The sequence below is a fragment of the Furipterus horrens genome, unplaced genomic scaffold, assembly GCF_987537825.1.
Source record: "Furipterus horrens unplaced genomic scaffold, mFurHor1.1.pri manual_scaffold_5, whole genome shotgun sequence".
In the NCBI taxonomy this organism is placed as follows: Eukaryota; Metazoa; Chordata; class Mammalia; order Chiroptera; family Furipteridae; genus Furipterus; species Furipterus horrens.
The window spans coordinates 191,997,247-192,022,359 of record NW_028327175.1 but is presented as its reverse complement, the minus strand read 5'-3'; the positions used below and the strand labels follow the sequence as shown (position 1 = coordinate 192,022,359).

The window sequence follows — 25,113 nt, the reverse complement described above, 5'->3', positions numbered from 1 at the left end:
TCACCATACCCAAAAGCCAGTAGGTAGAATGAACTCAAGTATCCATCAGTGAATGAATGAATAAACAAAATTTGGTATAGACATAAATGGATAATAATCCAGGGTTAAAAAGAAAGAAAATTTCAACATGAATGGGCTTTGTTACATGCTACAACATGGGTGAATCTTGAAGACATTCTGCTAGGGGACATAAGCAACCACGAAAGGACATACACCTTATGATTCCACAGATGAGGCACCTAGAGCAGTCAGACTCATGGAAACAGAAAGTAAAAGGTGGTTGCCAGGGGTAGGGGACAGGGGGGTGGGGACTTATTGTTTAACGAGTATGGAGTTTCAGTTTGGGAAGATGACAAGCTCTGGAGATGGACAGTGTTGACAGATGCACAGCAAGGGCATGTGCTTAATGGCACTGAACCCTACATTCAAAAAATGGTCTCAAAAGTCAATTACATCTCAATAAAACTGAAAAAGTGGGTGAAAACTGTAAATTTTATGTTACGTTTATTACTGTAACAAAGAAACACAATATCGGTTTAAAAAGAGAAAAGGATTCAATATCATTTTCTCACTTCACTTAAAAATCCACTTCAACAGATGTAACAAAAATGTTTCTTTTTACTTTCCAACTGAAATAATAGATATGCAAGATTAAAGTGGTTCTAAATTAGTTGTTAATCTTAAAGACAAATCTTTCTCCCAAAGGCTATTATTATAAAAGTAAAAGACATCAACAAATTAAAAACAGATTCTTAGTAGGCTATAATAATTATAACATGTTGTTCATAGTCTCACTATTTCAACCAAAAAAATAAGGACTTGTATAGAAACAAGAAAATGTATTATTTTCACAGGTTAATGCTAGGGTCACTAACAGTAAGTGGGGAATGTGGACAAATTTAAAAATCTACATGGGGATCAGCATCATAAAAAGATGGCAAGAGTAACTACAGAGCCACAAACGAACACACCCTGGAAGGGATGGTGGAAAGGGGGCTTGGAACCGTGTCTGGAAGAAATACTGTCTACTGAACTACTTACCCACAGGCTTTTCACAGACAAGGCCATCTGCCATAGATGTGCAAGGATTAGCTTTCAGGCCCGCCACTGCAGCCCTTTCTAGATACGCGCAGAACCCAGAATCATTGGGTTCCCCAGGAAGCCACTGCAGCGTTGTGTTCGTAAATGGAGACATGTCTTCCCATCCCCAGTAGGAGATGTTGATCTTGCGCAATCCTACCCAAGGTGATACTTTCTGTAAGTAACAGCAAGGAGGGCATTAAAAAAAAAAAGTTAAGATATAAAAATACTGTGTCGTGTTCCTCAGCAAACAGTACATTATCATTAAAAATTACATTTGAAATTATACAGAACTGTCGTTCTAATGACTTCTACTATCAAAGATCATCAACAGTTACAGCTCATTTTGGAGAAGGATGGAGCATAGAACACTATTTTCAATTAGACTTTGTGTTTGGCTGCATGACTGGGGTTACTTATTTAGCCCTTGAGAACTTCAGTTTCCTCTTTTATCAAGAGGGGCTATAAACACCTGTCTTATGGAGCAAGATCAGTTAAAATTTGACATATTCCTGCCACTGTTGCTGCTGCTACTATGACCACTACGACCACCGCCCCCATGGAATCAGTCATGGAGTATCTACACATAAGCTGACATTATATGCACTGTGGGGGACAGAATACAACATCAACAAATGGTACAGAGAGGCTGAGTGAAAGGTTCACAACAGGTTCCCAACAGGCCTAAGAATAACCGCCTCCCTCCTGGTTCAGACTTCTACTGCTACATTAGGACTCCCGGGTAATTTTAGGTAAATTAATGGCAACTCTATCTTCATTAAGGAAGGAAGGTAGGAAGGAAGGAAATCTCTGACTCTTATGCCTAAAATTTAACCTACAGAGGTTGACAAATGTCACAAAACTAAATATTCTTAGTGCTGTCACTCCTATGTCCAAAGTAGCTTGAAAACAAAATAGGATCGGTATTTATATGTCTTATTTTAATCAATACTCAATTTTAAGATGCTTTTCTCATGACAGTCAAAAATAATGACATATTCTCGGTCCAAGTCACTCTCTTTACAAAACTCTGTCAAGAGTATCTTGTTCTCTTCTTGTTTCTGCTTCAGACTTAAGCTCTGTCTTTTTTGAGATATTATTTTTTATTTTTTTCTAGCTTTCTTGAGAAGTAATTGACAAAAACCGTACATATTTAACATGTACAATGTGAAGATGGAGGCTTAGACGGACACGCTAGGTCTCCCTCAACAACTAGAGAGGAATACAACTACTTCAAAACAAAGGATAACTAGAAATTCCAGAAAATAAAACTACACGGAAGCCCAACATATGAAGTTATAAACCAGCGGTGCCATTTGGGCAGGTAAGAGTTAAAGAAGGCAAAGCTGTTTGCGGAGCGGCGGGCGGGGCGGCGAAAAATCCCGGAGGCAATCAAGCCCCTGGCTTGCGCGACTCCAATCAAGCCCCTGGCGTGCGCGACTCCAGCGCTGGGGAGAGCGGCCGCTGCATCGCCTTGAACAGTGAGGCCCAGTGGGGCGGGAGGACGGATCCCGGTCTCCTAGCTGAATAACTGTGTGAATCCATCTTGGACCCCCGCCCCCACAGAAAGTACCACAGGGCTGCGAAATAGGTCGCAGACAGGCACTGGTCGCTAATTTGTGACGAGTACACAGGCACCGCCCCGGACAGCCGGCCCAGGAAAACAAAACGCATCTGTCAAAATGTGGCAGACAAATATAGAAATCCCGGTGGCACAACTCACCAGACAGCAGATAGAGAACCTGACAGATGAACGGATAAGAAACCTGTCAGAGGCTCAGTTCTGGGCCATTGTTATCAGGTGGCTTACAGAATTCACAAAAGAGCAGGAAAAAGATATGAAAGAAGCGAAAAACTTTCATAACGAAAGGAACAAAACCACATACGAGACAGATGGTGAGGAATCCAGAGTTCATTTCAACAAACTGGAATATGGAGAAGGAACAAGCAGTCAACCAATGCAGCGAGAGGAAAAAGGAAGCAACAATGAGAGGATCAGAAACCTCTGGGACAGCTATAAAAGGCCCAACATAAGAATCATTGGTTTGCCAGAGAGTGAGGAAGATGAACTAGAACTTGAAAAATTGAGTGAAAATATAATAAAGGAGAACTTCCCAGACTTGGGGAAGGGAATAGACATGCAGGTCCAGGAAGCAAGGAGAGTTCCCAAGAGACTGGACCCAGGGAGAACCACTCCAAGACACATTATAATCAAAATGTCAAAAATTAAGGATAAAGAGAGAATCTTAAAAGCAGCAAGAGAGAAGAAAAGAATTATGTACAAAGGGGTCCCAATTAGACTATCAGCTGACTTCTCAAGGGAAACACTACAGGCAAGAAGGAACTGGCAAGAAATATTCAAAGTAATGAAAATCCAAAACCTACAACCACGAATACTCTATCCAGCGAAATTGTCATTCAGAATAGAAGGACAGAGAAAGTGTTTCCAGGACAAAATAAAACTGAAAGAGTTCATTAGATCCAAACCACTGTTATATGAGATGTTAAAGGGACTGGTTTAAAAAACAGAAGCTAGGGAGATGAAACAAAGGCAAACGAAACAGGCAACGAGAATGGAAAAGGAACTGTGGGTAAGGGAAGCATAGTGGGGGGAGGTCAACAGGGAGGGGGAGTGGGGAGAGGGAGGGAGATGATATAGGAATTGGGGATCATGGTAGGAGGGAATGGAATAGATGGAGAGAGATTGGGAGGAACTGTATGCACAACTAATGGACATAATCTAAAAGGGGGGGACAACTGGAGGGAGGGGGGCCACCGGGTGGAGGGGAGCAGAGGGAAGGGAAATTGGCACAAATGTAATATTTTAATCAATAAAACACATTAAATCTGGAAAAAAAAAAAAAAAAAAGAAAAGCATTAAAATTTTAACTTCATGAATGGGCGGGTGGATAGATATGTGATAAGGCAAATATTGCAAAATTGTGAAATGTAAAATAGGTGTTGGGCACATGTCTTATTCTTTCAACTTTCTGTTGATAATTTTAACAATAAAATGTTGAAAAAAAAAAAAAAAAAAAAACATGTACAATGTGATCTTTTGGTACAAGTATACACTGTGAAATGACTGCCACAATCAAGCTAGTTAACATAACACAGTCCCTCATACAGTTATTTATTTTGTATGTGGTTGAACATTTAAAATATACTGTCTTGACAAATTTCTAACACACAATACAGTATTAACTATAATATCTATATTGTACACTAGATCTTCAACACTGATTTATCCTGTATAACTGAAACTGTGCACCCTTTGACTTACATCTCCACATCTCCCCCAGTCCCCAGCCCCTGGCAACCACTGTTTTATTCTCTCTGCTTTGATGAGTTCGACATTTTATAGATTCCACATATAAGTGAGATCATACACTATCTGTCTTCCTGTGTCTGGCTTATTTCAAATAGCATGAGGTCCTCCAGGTTCATCCATGTTGCCGCAAATGTGAAGATTTCCTGCTTTTCAGGGCTGAATAATATTCCATTATATATCTCACATTTTCTGTAGCCATTCATCCATTGGTGAACATTAGGGTGTTACCTTGACTACTATGAATAACGCTGTAATGCACATGGGAAGGTAGAGAGCTCTTTGAGATAGTAATTTAATTTCCTTTAGATATATATACCCAGAAGTGGAATTGTTGGATCATATATTTTTAATTTTTTTGAGGAACCACCATGGTGTTTTTCAAACTGACTACAGCTTACATTGCCACCAACAGTGTATGAGGGTTCCCTTCTTCTCACATCTTCCTCAAAATGTATGTCTTGTCTTTTTGCCAACAGCTATTCTAACAGGTGTGAGACCATATCTCAATTGATTTTAATGTGCATTTCCCTAATGAATAGTAATGTTGAGCTTTCTGTCATATATTAATCACATGCCTGTTGACTATTTTTTGTCTTCTTGGGAAAAAAATGTTTATTCATGTAATTTGCCCTTTTCTTAACTGCATTTTCTTTTCCACAGAGTTGAGTTCTTTATGTATTTTGAAAAATTAACTCCTTATCAGATGCATGGTTTACAAACATTTTCTCCCATTCTGTAGGTTTTTGCTTCACCCTGTTGTTTCCTTTGCTGTTAGTTTGTCTATTTTTCTTCTGTTGATTGTGTTTTGGGGGTGATATCCAAAAGAAATCATTGTCCTGGCCAATGTCAAAGGTTTTTCCCTATGTTTTCTTTTTATAGTTTTACAGTATCAGGCATTACATTTAAATTTTTAGTCAATTTTTATTTTATTTTTGTATATGGTGTGAGATAAGGATCCACTTTCACTCTTCTGCATGAGGATACCCAGCATCGTTTTTTGAAGAGATGTCCTTTCCCCACTGTGTGTTCTTGACACCTCTGTCAAATATCATTTGATCATAAATGCAGGGGTTTATTTCTGGGCTCCTATAATACGTCTTGGAGATGATCTCTTTATGTTTAATCTGTGTGAGGTTCTTTGGAATTCATGGATCTATATGTTCATGTCTCACCATGTTTGGAAAGTTACCTGTCATTATTTCTGTTATTTTTTTATTTTTATTTTTATTGTATCTTTTCCATTACCATTTAGTCCCCTTATACCTCCTACCTGCCTGCAATCACCACACTGTTGTCCTTGTCAATGAGCCCTTTTTCCTTTTTGCTCAATCCCTCTCCCCCCTAACCTCCCCCTCTCCTTAGCTGTCATCCTGCTCTCTATGAGTCGGTTTCAATTTTGATTATTAGTTCACTTTGTTCATTAGATTCCACATATAAGTGAAATCATACGGTACTTGTCTTTCTCTGACTGGCTTATTTCATTTAGCATATTCCTTTAAATAACTTCCTGCTTCTTTCGCTTTTCTGCGCTTTCTGAAACTCCCATAATGCAATTATTGTTAACTTATGGTTTATCATAAATCACATAAGCTTTACTAACTCATTTTCATTCTTTTTTCTATTTTTTCCTCTGGCTGAGCAATTTTAAATGACGTGTTTGAGATCACTGATTCTTTCTTCTGCCATTGAAGCTCTTTATGGAATTGTATAGTTTGGGCATTATGCTCTTCAGCTTCATAATTTTTGTTTGGTTCTTTTTTATGGTTTCTATGTCTTCATTGGGCTCATTTAGTTCATGCGTTGTTTTCTAATATTATTTAGTTGTCTGTCTGTACTCTCTTATACCTCACTGAGCTTCTTTTAGATGATTATTTTGAATTCTGTCAGGCAGTTCATAGATCTCCATTTCTTTAAGCTTGGTTACTGGTGCTTTATTTTATTTTTTTGCTAAGTGACATGTTCCCCCGACTTTTCATGATCCCCACAGCCCTGGGTTGGTACCTGTGCACTAAAGAGGTAGTCACCTCCTCCAATCTTTACAGACTAGTTTCAATAAAGAAAGCCCTTTACTGTCAGCCCATCCAGAGACTCTGGCAGGCTGTGTGCTGGGCTCCATGAGTGGGCTTACTGCCAGAGTCCTTGTGTGGGCTGGCCTGCTGCCTAGTCAGTGAGTGACCAGGCCCAGAACCTTGGTCCACAAGGACATATCTGGTGCTTGGGTCCAGAAGGGTAGGCCTGAAACCTGGATCTATGTGGGCCAGCCTGGCATAAGGGTCCATTGGGTAGACATGATGACTGGGTCCAGAAAGTGAGACTTGAGCCTGGATCCTTGGGGACCAGCCTAGTAGTGAGGTAAGCCTGACACCTGGGACCACAGGTAAGATATAGCCCCGGTCCTGAGTCAGCAGGGGCTCCTGTGCAGTAGGCCTGGGGCCTAGATCAGTGAGGCAGACCTAGCCCTGAGTCCATGAAGGCGAGGCAGCTACCTGGGATCGTAGGGGTGGGCCTGCAGATTGGGTCCACGGAAGAGAACCTGATGCCCGAGTACGCTGGAGTGGACCTCGTCCTGAGTCCACAGGGACCAGCCCAGTGCCAGGGTCTGCTGGGGAGAACAAGGGCCCTAAGTCTTCTGGAGTCTGGAGCCACAGGGGCTCATCCTGGCACCGGGACATGGGGACCAGCCAGGCGCCAGGGAGCACAGGCCTAGCCTAAAGCTAGCGTCCTCAACAGCGCCAGATGCTCGGTTCACACTTCTTCCCTTCTGCTGAGGGTGTTTCTCACGTGCTTCACTGCCCTAAACAGCCTTGAGGAAAGGATGGCAGCAGGTGAGGTGAAACTGTCTTGTCTACCCTCTTCAATGAGTCCTTTTTTATTTCTGTGCTCATGCCAGGAGCTGTCACCTCCCACGTGGACTACTTACCCTTGTAAAAGTATTTTTGTACACAGATGGTAGTTCAAATCAATGTTTCTTGAAGGCATAAGCACTGAAAACTCCTGATCGATCATCTTCCTAATATCATTCTTAAACCCGTCTCCCTTAATATGCATGATAATAATTTTATTTTCTAAGGTATTAGGCTAATAAAATTATATTATAATGTTAAGTGGTTTCAAAACTCCACATCATCCTTTTTTTTTTTTTTTGTAATAACAGACTCTCTCCATTTGACTCTTTAACAAAATAGAAATAAGAGAATATATCCAGTATTTATTCTCAATATACTCCACAACTGGTCAAAGAGAAGTTATGAAGGTGGCCAAAGACCTAGAAATTTGTAAAGTGTATAAATACACTTTAAAATAAACTTTAAAATTTTACATAGTTAACACTCAACAAATATTTCTTAAATAGAATTAAAATACCTTATGTATCTTCATTATGACAATAGATCTCACATAACCTAGTGGAGTACTGTACACATAGTAGGTAGTCAATAAATTTTGCTAAACAAAGTTCATTGGACCAGAGAGAGTTATTTTCCACCATCAATTCCTGAGACAGAGATCGTACTTAATAAATAATGTTTCTAATTATATATATTCACATGCTGCTATGCCTTGTGATTCTCATATATTATATATATTACTCTGAAAGATATTTTTATAACAAAAAAGCTATAACTTTTTTACAGTTCTTGATAATAACAGCAGGAGTCAATCCAACATAGATATTTCAAATTAATGACTGTGCTTCACTTTACAGCTTACTCTGCCTATATTTCTAAACTATCCATAGCAAAGACAAGTCATTTAAAATGAAGTATTACTCCCTAACTCATCATGATAAGAATCTTCAAGGAAGAAGAGAACAGAAAAATGAAGCAGTTGATAAAACATTTAAAGTAACTATTACCCAGTAAATGAACTGGACAGGCAGTTGAAAATGGAAGATAAATTACTATATTAAGAAAATTCACAACAGCACACCATAAATCATTACAGCATTTCATTAGCCATTTCCAATAAGTAAATGATCATTTGACCCAGGCAATCTCTTTAAAGCATATGAATTTGTTGATCTTTATTTGTCAAGGAAAGATTATCTGAAGTTTAAACAAATGTAATAACTCAGGATAGAATTCATTTTCTATAAAAATATGCTTAATGGAATGTCACCTTGCAAAGGTTTCTACCTCTGGAATTTTGCTAAAGCTTAGCTTTCTAATGAAAAAGAACATCCTTCATTTGCAGGACATGCTAATCCACAAACTATGACATCTAATTACATCATAAATCCGAAGTAATAGCCTATTCTTTATGATATAAAAATAAGCAAGAAAAAGCTAACTAAAACAAGTATTTTCAAAATGTACAACTTCTATAATAGAACACTTCAAGGTTACAGTGTGAGAAATAAAAATAATGGTTTATAAACAAGGAAAAAAGCAAGAGAGTACTAATGCCAAATAGTAGTATTTTCCCCAACTCAAAGAATGTGGACTTACTAATAATAAGCTCTTTGTAAGAGATACATATTCAGTAGAACTAATTTCCAAATGTTCATTAAAAATTGTCTCACAATCTTGTAATTAAAGAAATGAAACTGCTGTTTTCACAAGAAATAAACAGATCTTATGCTGTCTGCTCCAGTGACTAAAACTAAAACTTTACAAATATACTTTGGCACATTTTTCTAAACTATTTAAAAAATCTAAAGGTCTCTCCTACATGACATATACCCCTCCTACCATATACATCTTATCCTTTTGCCAGAAGCCAACAAACTATATTTAGTAAATTATTTCTCAGTGAAATAAGTCAGACAGAGAAAGACAAATACCATATAATCTCAATATTGTGGAATCTTTAAAAAAAAAAAGCTCATAGAGAAAAAACAGACTGGTGGGTGCCAGAGGCAGGGGTGGGGGAGGGGTGTAAAATGGATAAAGGGGGTAAAAGGTACAAACATTCAGTCATAAATCATGAGCTGTAATGTACAACATTGTGGCTATATTTATAAATACTGTATTGCATATTTGAAAGTTGTTTAAAGATCTTAAAACTCATTACAAGAAAAAAACATTTTTTGTAAATACGTATAGCAGCAGATATTAACTAGATTTATTGTGGTGATTGATCTTTTTATAATATGTTGCACACCTGAAATTATTGTTTTATGTCAGTTAGATCTCAATTTTTAAAAATGCCCTCAAAGTATTTCAAGTAAATACATGAACTAAATGAGGTGTTTCAAAAGTAGATTTAGTAAATTATTTCCAAATCTCCTATTTAATATATCCTTAGAACTTGATTATATTTTAACATCTTAAGAATAGAAAATAAATATTGTCAATTCCTCTTAGAAATTTCTTGTAAAATGGTATTTTGATACCATTTTCAAGGAAATGGTCCATCTTCTACGGAAATATTTTCCAGGAAACAATTCCTTAGAAAACTGAAACTATTTCCAAGGGCTGTATGTTCCAATATCTTCCATATGCTTTAAAAATTGGTTGTAGTCCCCCTAACCATTAGTACATTATTTCAAGCAAGTCTATCTAGAAAAATAACATAATTCAAAAACTTAACCCACAATAAACACACTCACATGCACAAAAATATACATATATACAAATGTAGTCAATGTGCTGGTCTAGTGTTTCTGTGAAGAAGGCTTTTTCAAGTACGAAATCATAATACTTCAAGACAAGTTATTAAGTTATATGTCATGTTTGTAAGTCTACTTAGTCATGTGAAATGAGCTCTTTGTAAGATAGCTCATTGGTTCACGGTGCAAAGTATGAGGTGGGCACTTAAGAAAACCTTATTACTAAATACACATACAGAATGAACCCTCTACCAGGTCGCTTTTGAGATGAGTTGCACTTTTGCTTCCAAGACACAGTAAAAATAAAGTATTAAAGTACAAAAAAGAATGAATCATTGCCAATGATTACAGGATTGTCAGCATATTTCCAAAACAAATGAGTACAGTTGTTACCTGATGCGTATACTTTTGTATTTCATCCAGAACAAATTCTACTTCTTTTGAGGTTGTTAATGAAGCAAGATTTCCACTAAGATTATAGCAATAAAGTTTGGCATTGTCATAGCTTTCTCTACTGGCGTTGATTCTGAGACAAGCGTCCCCAATATGATTCCATCCTTCTCCGCAAAGGTGAGCTAGAAAAAAATTACATCTTATCCTTAGATGACCAAAAAGCATGTGTATTTTTCATTTACTTCCGAATTCTAAATATAATTTCTGTATTTGTTTAAATAATTTTAATGATAAAGTATTTAAATATTTCCAGATAATATACTAAACAAAATTTACCTAATAGTTTAGTAGACAGAGAACAGAAGATTTTAGTTTCTTCTTTAATTCTTAAATATAAGATAAGCTATGGGTCTATAACACTGTTAAAATGTGTTAACTGTTTGCTAGTTTTTCTCTGTAAATCTGGTATATTGGCATATGGTATCTCAACAAGTAAAATGATTACTATATATACATCCCAAAGACCAATTTACAAAACACAAGATCACTCCAATAGAAAAGGAACTAGCATATAAGAAAAGCAATTTCAAAGTTATTGCTACAGTTGTAGCTACTTGTCTCCCAAATCTAATTTCCATAGCCCAGGGAATACTATTAATATTTTTGATATGGTTCGTCCTTTGATTCTTTAATTACAATTATGGGGAGAAAATTTTCCTTTCATTATAGTTAGATAAGAAGCTATAACTTTTGCTTTTTAACATTTATCTTTACACAGCTATTTAGGTCTTTCTAAAGTTTTAACACACTCACATTCAGTACTAATGGTTTACCCTTAAAGTTCAAATTGAACTTAAAACAGCACCTATTTCTAAAACAGATTTATAAATATATCATAAAGGGACGCACGAGTGCGCACTAATGAAAAACGCGATGTTTTATCAACACACTGATCTATGAAGTCTGACTCCGTTTTAGTTTCCACATCGCATTACGTACATCTGTACCTCCAGCCGTTTCCGCCTTTGATGCGTTAGCACCATCTTCACGGAATTGCTGTAAAGCGTCTGTTCTCAAACATTTTGGTCTGAGATCCCCTGTAACTCCTGACGACCCCACAGAGCTTTTCTTTATCCATTTGCTATCCATTGTTTTTGACCATATAAAAATTAAAGCTGATCACTTAAAGATATATTCGTTTATTTAAAATTATAATTTAAAATTCAGGTTGACGGTTGACAGAGGGCAGTGGGTTTCGGGCACTGGGTGAAAGGGTAATGGGATTAAGAAGTACAAAATGATAGTCACAGTATAGTCACAGAGATGTAAATTACAGCACAGGAGTACAGTCGATAAATTGTCATAACTATGTTCAGGGCCCGGTGGGTGTTGGAAATGTCCAGGGTACCACTCTGTAAAGTACCTGATTATCTAGCCACGATGCTGTACATCTGAAACTAACACAGAGTAATGTTGACTGTAAACTGTAATTGAAAAATATTAAAAATAAAAACAAAACAAAAAGATAAATAAATAAAATGCATTACAAATACACTCTCCCAGCTTCTAGGGTGTCTTGCCCTTTTGTGCCATAATTCAGGCCCAAAGGAGATGTATTGTCAAATTCTGTCCCCGAGAGAAAGTAGCTGACAGTTCCAATGAGACCCCTGACACCAAAACTTAAGACGTACTGATAAATGAAGAGAGATATGGGCAGAGAGATCAGGAATGAAGTAGTGCAAAATGTCCATTGTAGAAGCTAGGGCGTGGCTATTTGGTGTCCCCACCAAGATTCTTTCCATTTTTCTATACATTTGACATTTTTCATACAAAACGTTCAGGAAAAAAAAACTATTACAAATGAAAATAAATAACACATTTAGTTTTTTTTTTAATTATAGTATGCAAAACAAAATAGTGACAAGTGTGGCATTATTTTACATTTGTGCAAATCTCTTTAATGGTGGGTTAATATAAGACAACTGTATCCAATTGGAATTTTATTACATAGCCTTCGGAAAATTCCACAGTAATCCCCTAACAGAATGGGAATTAAAAATGCAAATAATATCTTAGTATTATTAGTTTTGACCTCATGGACCCACTAAAAGGGCCCATGAACAGGAGACCATTTCTTTAATAACTTCTGTTGTATTAAATTGAGTAGCAAGAATAGCAGACAGTGCCTGGAGCATGTAAGTCCTCAATAAACTGCAATTATCATCTAATAAGATTGTTTAAAACACCTTTGTTTTCATTTCCAGGCTACCCAATCTTCCTGTCTTCTAGAATCTGAAGTACCAAATGACTTTAAGGGAACAGTATAAAAGTTCTGTTAAATCAGGGCTTTTCCTACATCATTGAATTAAAGAAGCGTTTAGATTTTTGTTTGTTTTGTTTTGTTTTGCCAGTCCTCCTTTCTTTTCCTGAGGCTAAAAATACGTGACTGACAAATTATACAATTGGAAACAAGTGCATGGGCCTTTAAAGCTAAACTAAAGGGAACCACAGAACTAAATATTTCAATGTTTTAGGCTTTTATAGTATTGAGCATCAACTCAGCTTTAGAGTTGAGATGACAGGTGTGAATCTGCCAATTGAGTTTAGTGAGATAAATTCAAATTTCCACGTTTACATACATGAGACCAATTTAAAAACTGCAATTCACAAATTTTCATGGAAAAGTGAAATTGCTGTAGACTGGGCTCTCCATTCAGAGCATTTATGTCCTTGAGACGAGCTGAAAGGAAACCACACTATATGTACCCACTTGATTGCTTAGTAAACATGAACACAGAACAAGGGAAGTTAGAGTATAACATCACATTTCACTGCATGTATTATATTGTATTTTTTATTCTTCAAAATATTAGCCTGTTCAAATGGAGTAGTGATACCAAACCAAAGTTTTTCCTGGGCAATGAGAAGGTAGGAACTACCAAATATAACTTCACTATTTTTTTTTATAACTTCCACTGGTAACCAAATCCCTTTCTTATTGAAGCAATCTTCCTTCAAATACACGCATACCTTTCAGTTAAATACTATTTGGCCCAGCATTTATTATACCTTTTTAAAGAGACTTTGTAAGCATTTTTACTGATCAATAAGTTGATTTTTATAATTTAATACTTAGAAATCATTACATTCAAGTATCGTGTCACTTAACTACTGCTTCTCAAATCCTGCCTAGTGCATAACTATTCTCTAATTTTCTCAAAGTGAACACACATAAATATATCATTATTTAAAAGCTTTAAATGTTGACTATGGCCAGGTAGCTCAGTTGGTTAGGGCATCATCCCAATACACCAAGGTTGTGGGTTTGATGCCAGTCAGAGCACATATATCAACCAATGAACCAATGCATGCATAAATAAGTGGAAAAACAAATCTCCCTCTCTCTCTCTCTCTCTCTCTTTCTCTCTCCCCCCTCTCTCCTTCCCTCCCTCCTGCCCTGTCTCTCCCACCCCATTCCTCTCACTCAAAAAATCAATAAATAAAAATTAAAATAAACAAATAAAAATTTTAAAGGTCAACATATAAACAAAATTCAAAATTTTAATAAGCATTCCAAAATCTCAATAGTACTTTTCAAGGCAATCTAAGTTTTATTTAATTACATGAACTTGTAAGAAAGACATGAATCCCATGATGGAATTTTCCAATACATTTTAGAATTACATAGGTTTATAAAATTTTTTATGAAAAAATGAAAAGACAAACAAAAAGTGCAGGACAGAGAAAGGCATAAAATCGAACAGAGAACACCCAGTTAATAGTCACTTCCATTATAAGCCATGTAACTTTGAACAAGTCACTTAACCAGTGTACCTCAGTTTACCTGTATTACAGCAAGGTGAAACTGGCTAAATATTTATATAACTTTCTAATTTAGTGGTTTTTCTCTTTTATATTTGAAAGGAAGAGTGGTTTGGGTCTACTAAGAGGAGTATTAACTGTAAAAAATAAATTAAAATTATTTTCTAAAATGAGCCTTACTCTCATTTGCAGAATTTAGACTGTCATTAAATCATATATTTATAATAAATGTTACAATTTAGAATTTAAAAAGCAGTCAATAAAATACAGTTCCCAGAATTTAAAAAACAGCACTTAAAAACAAATCAAACATGTCAAAATGTTAACATCTATTAAAATCTGGCTATCTGTAGGAGTGCTTATTATTTTCTATTTTAAGACATGAATTTTTTAAATTGGAAGAGGATTCTATTAAGTCAATAGTAAAATATATATATATATATATATATATATATATATATATATATATATATATATACAAGAAACCTTAAACAACTTAAAAGAATTGGAAGCAAACATACAAATATTCTTGTAGAAAAATGCTACCATTGCTCCAATAGTATTGTTTATTTGCTCTTGATTTAATTTTAGAGAAGGGAATCTTCTTGCTAAAAGCGCTTTACAATAACGTTGCGCATCTGTGGACGCTAAAGCCCATTGAACAAACTGACACTTTTACCTGGTAAAGCCTGGCACTCCTGTTGTCTCTGATCCCACTGGCAGTTCAAGTTCAGTGAGCAGCTTTTACAGCTGGTAAGTTTGTTACAAATCTGCTCATTTCTCAAGTGGCATTTGGTGTAGTTTTTCACAGACTAGAAAGTTAAAAGATAAAATGTTACTTTTCACCTTCTTACAGCAATGATTCTTACACTTCAGTGTTTATAAATTACCTGGTGAACGTCAGAATACAAATTGCTAATCCCAAATCCAATTCTACTGAATCAGAATCTCTCTTTATTCATTCATTTAGTTACATTACAGTTCTTGGAATTGGAACGTGCACATATTGGTAAGTATGGGCAAATTGCACAATTTGAAACAGAAACCATCTAATGAAAACATTTTCCACTGAATTTGATAACAGGATTCCAATTCAACAAATAAGCCAAGGCACAAAGTCATTTCTCTTAATGATCACATGAAAGAATTCCAGTCATAATAAAACTATTATGGAAATTCCTGGGATGAAGTAGAAACTATAAGTAGTAAAAACTTGAGAATGCTCTGTCAGAATCCAATAAAAAGTTTTTAATGAGTTATATTCTCAATAACTTAAACTAATTTTACTCCCACAGACATTAAATATTGATTTTGGTTAATTGATGTTTCCCCTTTATTTGTCACATTGCCTTTATCCAGGCTGCAAACAACCTGCAGAAGTTACATTTTTTAAAAAAAATTTTATTGACCGATTTTTAGAGAAACATCGATTTGTTGTTCTACCTATTTATGCATTCATTCGCTGCTTCTTGTATGTGCTCTGACTAGGGATCAAACCCCCAACATTGACATATTGGGAGGATAATGCTCTAACCAGCTGACCTACCCAGCCAGAGCTACTGAAAGTAATCATATTTCAATTAATTCCTGAACTAAAAGTTTAAAAGTTAACAAAGAAAAAAAAAAGGCAACAGATATTTCACATATTATCAATATCTATGATACAGCCTTCCTTGTCAAAGTCAGATACTAAAATTTTTGCCTCCACTCTTCCTGTGACTTTTCTTTGGAAAAAAGTCATAAAGGACTTAACGCTACACCATGGTCCCCACTTCAACCTCTTTTACTCTCTAGCAGTATAAATGCTTGCTTGCCCAAGGCTTTCTTGTATAAGAAAGCTAAATATTTTTTTCAGTCAGTAAATTTAAAACTTAGTAATGACTATTCCACAGAGAAAAAGTTAAAGCACTTTTCATCCTCTTAGATACTTTAAAATATCCCCACCAAATATTTATTTATAAACTACTATACTATCCTACATAAAACACATTGCGGTCGCCTTCATTGCAAAGATGTCAGTTCCTTCAGAGGTAATTACACATACTATAAGGTACATAAAAGGTACAGAGCTACTCATGTTTATCTTTATTCATCCTAAAAGAATGACAGAAGATACAATTTCTAAAATCTCAGATTACTTTGTGACTCTTCCTCAACCATCATATCTTCATTAGAAACATTAACTTTCTTGTTATTTATTCTAATTCAGTTTTCTGTTTCCATATAGCATATAAATCTTAGTATTAGTCTATATGATCATTATAGTTCCAAGCACTTGCCAACTAAGAGAAAAAAAATAAATTCACTTGAACCATCTGACAAATAAAATTACCGATAAAAATGACAAGAGGATGGGTAACAACATCTTAGAATAAGAGAAAGAACAATATACTAACGCCAGACTTCAGAATAATAATGATATCCTTAGCGTCACCATCCAAATAACCATACTGCTCCTCACTAAAACCAGTATAGTCATGTACTGGTACTGATGCAGTACAGTAGATGAAACTATATTTCATTTACACACAGGACCAACTTAATCAACTGTGGAAGAAAGATGCGTGTTATTCTGAAACATGGCTGGCATTTTTTGGCGTAAGGAAGCAGATGTACATGGGAAACAGACTATGAAGGCTAACCATTACTCTGCTGGTCTTCACTCTAACATAGATGTAAATTTAAAATGAAAATCTGGGAGAAGTAAGCAGGCTATTTGAACTGTTGAAGCACAATATTTGCAACGTGCGGTAAATATGATTAACTAGTGATATAGGATATCAATGGACACCATTTACACTAAAATCTCCTTGACCTTTCTGTATCCATTAGCATTTGGTTTAGCTTAATCACCAGACACTGTGATAAAAGCGTCTAAAAGACACATTACATCAAAGTCTAAATTACAAGTGAGGACCATCTGCTCACTTACACTATCTCACCCACTGCTTTGCTTTTTAACACAGCATTAGCAAAAATAAAACATAAAGCAAAAAGGGCACATTATAAAATGAATACTTGGTAGCAACTGACATCACACAACTTTTTGGATACGCATATTTTCACTTACTGTAAATGTCTAAACACAAATTAACTCATGGCTATTCAACAAAGCTTTAAATAAAATCTCCTTGCAAATTTTATCTAGTAACATTCTCGATTTTAGTCCCTTATCCTTATACTTCATTCTACTTCCTTCCTGGTCCTCCTGCCACGTGACTCACTAGAATAACTCATTAAAGGAATATTAATGAAAGTATAAAAAATTAATTCAAATTTTCAAAGCAAAGTCATGTCATAGTAACATTAAAACAAATAAAATTGAAGTATGTATTGTTATTAAAGCAACTTACGTCACTAGAATGTATACAGGATGGAGCAAAAGGATGTTTACAGTTGTTTGTATGGAAAATAATACAATAATTAATAACTAATAATACAAGAATAAACTCTGTGTTGTGCATACTCACAACTGTAAATCTCCTTTTGCCTCTCCCTGTATACCAAAACCATCTTTATGAAAGCAAAAAGGCTCAATCAATGAGCCAATAACTAAAAACTGTCCTTCGTTTTGAGTTTTGAATAGTATTGTAGAATAGAATCATAAAATATAATATTTTCAAATATGACTGGTTAGTGCAGAAAATTTTTAGATAATACAATAAAAGGCTTTATTTTCCCACTCCCTTTTCTTTACCTTTCATCTCTGCCTGCTATCTTGAAAAACAAGTAGATATTTTTGTTGATTAATAGAAGTTCAGAGAAAAACAATACATATTGTATTTAGTTGAAAATTTGTATGCACATTATTTAGTTATTTAAGCTTTTAGCTCAATTGGGGACACTTTCATCCTATTAAATACACTTTTTAATACTTTTTAAATTTTTCTTTTAATTTGTTGACATATTCTAAAAAGCATTGGTTTTTACTACCCATTTAAAAGGTTAAATTTTGCAGCTCTTAATCCATTTCACCTACCACAAATATTAACTTTATAATTTCTTCAAGAGTCGACCTACAGCAGGGTTTCTCAATCCCATTAGTATAGAGATTTGGAGCCAGACAACTTTTTTTTTGTGGGAGGTCTGTGCATATATTGTGGGATATTTAGCAGCACCCCTGTTCTTTCACTACTAGATGCCAGTACCAGCCTCACAGTCATGACACCCAAAGATGCCCACACACGTTGCCTTATGTCCCTTGGGGTACAAAACTGCCTCTGAGTGGGAACCACTGATCTCAAGACAGATAGTGAATAAAAGGGAAACTAAAACCGTCAATACTTCAGGTTAAGCTGACACACGAGGTGCTTGACAAAAACACAGACCATGCCATTATTAACACGTGTCTGACAAGAACCCCCTGGAAATGATTTCGGTACTTACCTACATAATCCTACTTCCATCAGCCATGAAGACAGCGTTTACAGTGACAGCCTTTTTTATTTTAAATCAGTTTTGTAAGACTGTTCCAGGTCTCATCCAAGAAAAGAAGTAAAAGGTACTGGGTTCAAAATATAACCTACACTGACAAATTTGAGCAACGACTAACAGTCCGAACTGACAATGTACTGAGAGAGCGACTCCCTGCATGTTTCCTAAATGCCTTGATGCGCCAAGTGCTATTTTTTACAGTAGTAACACATGGCAGTTTAAGGATTACAGGGCAGCAACGTTAACGCCATCACCAGTTACCCAGAGGTACTGACCACGCTGCAGTTACTGCTGGCCGACATGCATTTCTTGTCGTCACACCACTGACACCCGTTCGTGTTGGCAGTGCAGCTGGCGCAGTCTGCGTATCTGTAACACCTGTCATCAGAAGCCACTACAAGGCAAACGTGCGACAGGAATACATCAGAAGGGAGAAGGAAATGTCACACCTCCTGAGGCACGCATTTTCAACATTTGCTTAAGAAGCGCTAAGCCATTTTTAAACCATAAATATAATTAATATCAAAATAAGCTCTTGGAAATGAAGTTGACTTTGTGGTTAATTGTTTACAAGGTTTCAAATGCCTCCTACTCTTATCTTATTGAACCTGCCAGGATCTGTACACATTGTGGAGGAGGGAGAAAAGACTCAAAGGTAACAAAATATGAACAAAATATATTACTATATACATAAAAGAAAACATGACAACAAATACTGTTTATCATTTTTTTGTAAAGATATTTAGTCACCTCTGAGTTATAGATTAGCAAAACTCAAAAATGCATTTGCTAATTGTAGCACTGTGTACAAAATTCACCCATTTAAAGAAAACTGAAAATTTTTTATCTCTAGTCATTCATTTCTAAATAAATATTTACTAGTAATTTTTCATAAATTTGTTTTATTCATTCAGCATTTCATATAAAATATTAAACTAGAACATTAATCATCAAAATTATAGAATTTTTTAACTTCATGGTCTGGCTTGGCAATAATTCAGGGTGAAAAAAATAATACCAACTGTATAATAAATTACTTCATTTTATTTCTTTGAAGCACACAGTATTTCTTAGAAAGAAATATTTGAAATCATTTTTTTACTTACACAGGAAAATAATTTATATACATCAGCATGTTATGTATAAAATATTGATATGTAATTTTACATGCAGAACTTTAAAAACTAAAAATAGCTAATAAAGATATTAAATTATTAATCGCTGTCTAGTTCAAACATTAGATCCCTAATTAGAGGATTATAAATTTTTAATTTCTGAAAGCTACTAAGGTAATTCTTACAAGCAGGATGCATTTCTACATCTAGCCAAGTAGAGAAGCCATATGACCGAGGCTAGAGAAAGCAAAGAAAGAACTTTTACCTGTTTTAGGAGGGCACTTTGCTCTAAGAATATTATTTGTATTCCCAGACTCCCAAGATTCACAGTAATTTTTATTCCAAATACATTTTATCCCTGGACCAGCATTTTTACAAAGTTCTTCATCTCTAAAGGCCTTGCAGTTTGGAGGCTTGTATACAAGGATATCACTAAGAAGCACACTAGAAAATCCTCCAAATATATACATGGACCTAACAAAAACAAAACAAGAATCATAAAGAAACAACATTAACAAATGCCTCTGCTTAATGTGTTAGTTTTAAATATAAATTTAAATATACATTTTACATTATTTTATCAAGGGAGGAACAATTATTTTAGAAATAGATACTAGCTATACATGTGTAATAAGGTACACTTTAAAATAGCTATCTAAAATTATAATTTTTGAATACAGACATAAAATTTAGAAATTAGATAAAGAGATCTTACAGTGTTTTACTATCCTCTTATAAAATTCAAAGAAAGAGTAAAATAATCAAAAAGATTTTCAAATTTTCAGTCTAGAAAGAAAATCCCAGACAATACTGAATTAATTAGCATTCCCGGTACCAAAGATGTGTGACATGCCCTCACAGTAGCGCTTTTAGTTTTAAAATATTATTAACTTAATAAATGAAAAAGGTCAGAAAATGCTTCAATAATATCTTTTACTATTTAAAAGAAGTAAAACAGGAATCAACAAAACACTATTTTTCAACAGAGAAGCCTAATGTTTTTTTATTTACATTCTGCATTTCATGCATTACTATTTTGAAAGCAAACTGATATCAATTACAGAGTTTCATTGTAGTTAACTTCTACCTGCTTTTAGTATCATATTGAAGAATTCTTACATAATTTGAGTAAAATGGAAATAAAATGTACTTTAAAATATGTCATTATGAATTATACATTTTAAGCTAATGAATGAGCTATCTTATTTTTACTGTCACTTGAGTCTATACTGCCCAATTTCTGCTACAGAAATAGAAAAACCATACTAACTTATAAAATGAAAGTAACTTAATGATCATCCAGTCCAAATTCCCAATGGATTTAAGGATATTAAAGTCCAGAGTGGTTAAAAGACTTGTCAAAAATCATGCATTTATAATGAAAACTAAAATGAATTCTTCTCCCTGTCCTTTCTCTCTTGGACAGAAATATGGGCTATCCTATCATTTCTGTGTCATCTTTTTAAAAGAAGTCATTCATTATCTGATCTCTGCAAAAAGGAAAGAAGGCAGGATTGACTTTTTAAAAGTATCTGAAGTTTTAACTCAGCACCTTTCCTTTGACTACTCCCTTACCCCTTAAATATATTTAAACAAAAAAGAATGAAGAATATGGTTAATGAACCAAAAGGCACTCCATGGTACAGTAGGGACACATAAAATCCAATGCCATTAAGCACAAACAATATTTTTTGAAAGAGTAACAGAATACACAGATAGTAAAACTGATAAGTATATTTCTTTTACCCATTAATGACAACTGCAGAGTGTCCAAATCTGTTGACATCTCTATGAAGATTTGGTTTTGGTAATATTTTCCATTCATCACAAGCTGGAAAAAAAAAAGATTAGTAAAACAAAAAAATTAAAACAAATGCTAAAAAACAATCATTGCTCAAATTAATGATATAATACATAAAGTTAAAAAGCCTTTCATTAATTTTTCATGACCTACAATTTAGTATTGTTACTCAACTGGCATTATTTCTTAAATAGAAATGACTTTTGCTTAAAATTCCTACAAATAAATTTACACATATGAGAATAAAAGAAATGAAAAAGGAAAGAAAGTAGGTGTATTTTATATTGGAAAATAATTTCAACGACATCTTCTTTTTACCAAATCAACCAAGGTTCATATAGTGAAATAATACTTGAACTCAATACCAAGCAAATCTAATAGAAAGTTAAATCACTAAATCAAACTTTACATATATGCATACAAAATTAAATGGAATATATAATATTCAGAGAATAAATGTCAAAAAACAGAATTACCAAAATCAAATATTTAGTATGGAATCCCAAAAAACTCTGAACAGCCAAAGTAATTTTGCAAAAGAACAAAGCTGGAGTTACCATGCTCCCTGATTTCAAACTATATTGGAAAGCTATAGTAATCAAAACAACATGGTACTGGCACAAATAAAAGCACACAGGTCAATGGAAAAGAGTAGAAAGCCCAGAAATAAACCCATGCTTATTGGTCAATTAATCTACAGCAAAGGAGGCAAGAATATAAAATGGGGAAAAGACAGTCTCTTCAATAAATGACGTTGGGAAAACTGGACAGCTCCATGAATAAAATTGAATGACTTTCTTACAACATATATGAAAATAAACTCAACATAGATTAAATTATTAATGTAAGACCCAAAACCATAAAACTCCTAGAAAAAACAAAAACTCTTTGACATCAGTCTTAGCAATATTTTTCAGCTCTCCTCCTCAGGCAAGAGCCACATAAGCAAAAATAAACAAATGGGACCACATAAAACTAAGAAGCTTCTGCACCGTGAAGAAAACCATCACCAAAATGAAACAGCAATTTATTAAATGGGAGATCATATTTATAAATGACGTATCTGTTAAGAAGTTAATATCAAAAATATACAAAGAACTCATACAACTCAATATCCAAAAAAATGACTGAATTAGAAATGGGCAGATCTGAATAGCTCTTTTTCTAATAACAACATACGGATGGTCAACAGACACATAAAAAGACGCTCAACATCACTATTCATCAGGGAAACGCAAATCAAAACCACAATAAGCTGTCACCTCACGCCTGTCCGAATGACTACTATCAAAAGACAGTAAATAACAAGTGTTGGTGAGGATGTGGGCTAAGGGAAAGCATCATGCACCACTGGTGGGAATGTAAACTGATGCAGTCACAATGGAAAATATATGGGAGTGCCTCAAAAAATTTAAAATAGAACTCCCATATGATCCGGCTGTTTCACTCCTGGGTATTATCTGAAGAAAACAAAAACAGTAATTTGAGAAGATATATGTACCTGTATATTTATTGCAGCATTATTTACAATAGCCAAGATATGGAAACAATGTGTCTATTGATTAATATTTTTTAGTGTCTTTCCAATGTTTTATCCATAGAAACACTTTCCACATAACACCTATTACATTTCCAAGAGCCAATGCTCTGAAGATCACATTGGGAAATACTATCATAGATGGCAATGCATAGGAATAAATCTGCCAATTTTACACGCTAAAATTCACTTAAGAAGTATGCATTTAAGAAATGAGTGTAGTACTATTAAACTTCCAAAGTGCTTTCATCTCCATAACTTAAAGTGGCCTTTATAAGAATCCCATGACGTTAACTGAGCAGGGACTACCTTATGTTAGAAATATTTAAAAATTAGACCTAGGAAAAGTTAAGCGATTTGCTGAAGGCCCATTTGATTCATTTGTTTTTCTTAAAATCATGTTTATGAATATTTTCTGTTATAAAACTAATTTGATGGAACTGTCCAAGTGTCCCTTAGTAAATGAGTGGATAAAAAAAGCTACGATAGTCCTGGCTGCTGTGGTTCAGTGGATTGAGCATCGGCCTGCGAGCCAAGTGCCGCTGGTTCGATTCCCAGTCAGGGCACATGACTAGGTTGCATGTCAGGTCCCCAGTTGGGGGCGCGAGTGAGAGGCAACCACACAGTGATGTTTCTCTCCCTCTCTTTCTCCTTTCCCCTCTCTCTACAAATAAATAAAGAAACAAATAAATTTAAAATAAATAACTTAAAAAAAAAAAGCTATGATACATTTACACAACGGAATACTACCTGGCCAATAAAAAGGAAACCTTACCATTTGCGACAGCATGGATGAACCTGGAGAACATTACGCTAAGTGAAATAAGCCAGTCAGAGAAAGACAAGTGCCACATGCTTTCACTCATATGTGGAATCTAATGAACAAAATGAACTAACTAGTAAAACAGAGACAGACTTACAGACAGCAGACTGACAGCAGGAGGGGGCTGGGAGATGGAGGGATTGAGCACAAGACAAAACAGAGAAAAAAACTCATGGACGGGAACAACAGTGGGTGAGTGCTGAAGAAAGGAACATGGAGGGAGGCAGAGGAGGGGAGAGTGCAGATAAACAGTGAGGGATGCAGACTTGGCTTTGGGTGGCGAGCCCACAATACAGGGAACAGATGATGTGTTGTAGAATTGTGTACCTGAAACCTCTATCACTTTGTTAAGCAATGTCACCCCAATAAATATGAACAAAAAAGAATTGGGAATGATTATTTGCATTTGGAGAGAAGGTGTGGCCGGAAAAGGGCACAGACTTTGACAGAGATGACAATGAGTTAACTAGTTAGGAATGACAGGTTTCAATCATTTTATCCAAGCTCAACACACACACACACAGCCCACATGACTACTGATTTATAAATTGTGTGTTGGTTATAGGATTCCTACAACAGAATTAGAAACCTGAAGATGCTTCAGAAAAATAAAACACAGTCAGATGAAAGAGTAAGGCATCCATAAAGTAGGCCTTCCAGAAACCAGTTTATTATAAAAATTTCCAAAGAAAATGTTCAAGGTCATTTTGGGGACATCTGTAATCCAGAAAAGAAAATAGTCTGACAATCTGAGCCTACCTTGGAGTAAAGGCAGGTAATTTGGCCCGACGTAAAATACAAACCAGGAAGAAGAAGGAAAGGAAGGTAGATTTTCAAGATGAAAGGCATACAAAATACTGAGTTAGGAAAAAGAGCTGACAGAATGAAAATGAGCATTAACTACAAACTTGGCTTTTTGAAGATTTCTTCTAGGAAAAAGAAAAAAAATTTTCCAGCACACAGAATAGTTTAAAGAATGGCATTACAAACACGTATACTACTACCCAGATTTGTCAAAACTATTATTTTATCATGTTTAGTATAGTATTTTTTAAGAAAAAAAAAATATTACAGGTAAAATTGGGTTTTCTTGTGTGCTCCCTCCCAGTCCACTTTTCTTAATGTTTTCCCTCTTTGGATGTAACCACTGTCCTATATTTGCTTCTCAAGGTTTCTACATTTATGATACATAGATAGTATTTTATTTATATGGTAAAACTTTATATTGA

At 35.0% G+C, this 25,113-nt stretch overlaps 1 protein-coding gene across 1 annotated transcript in view; it reads right to left on the bottom strand.

Moving 5' to 3' along the window:
* Positions 1-25,113, bottom strand: part of ATRNL1 (attractin like 1) — a 480,268-nt gene that overhangs the window by 368,647 nt on the left and 86,508 nt on the right. Inside the window, exons 11-16 of the mRNA XM_090278658.1 lie at positions 21,470-21,554; positions 19,989-20,197; positions 18,884-19,002; positions 14,854-14,986; positions 10,353-10,534; positions 1,042-1,255 (exon numbers count right to left, since the gene is read on the bottom strand). Coding sequence (XP_090134784.1) covers positions 1,042-1,255; positions 10,353-10,534; positions 14,854-14,986; positions 18,884-19,002; positions 19,989-20,197; positions 21,470-21,554 — 942 coding nt within the window. The remainder of the gene's footprint in view (positions 1-1,041; positions 1,256-10,352; positions 10,535-14,853; positions 14,987-18,883; positions 19,003-19,988; positions 20,198-21,469; positions 21,555-25,113) is intronic.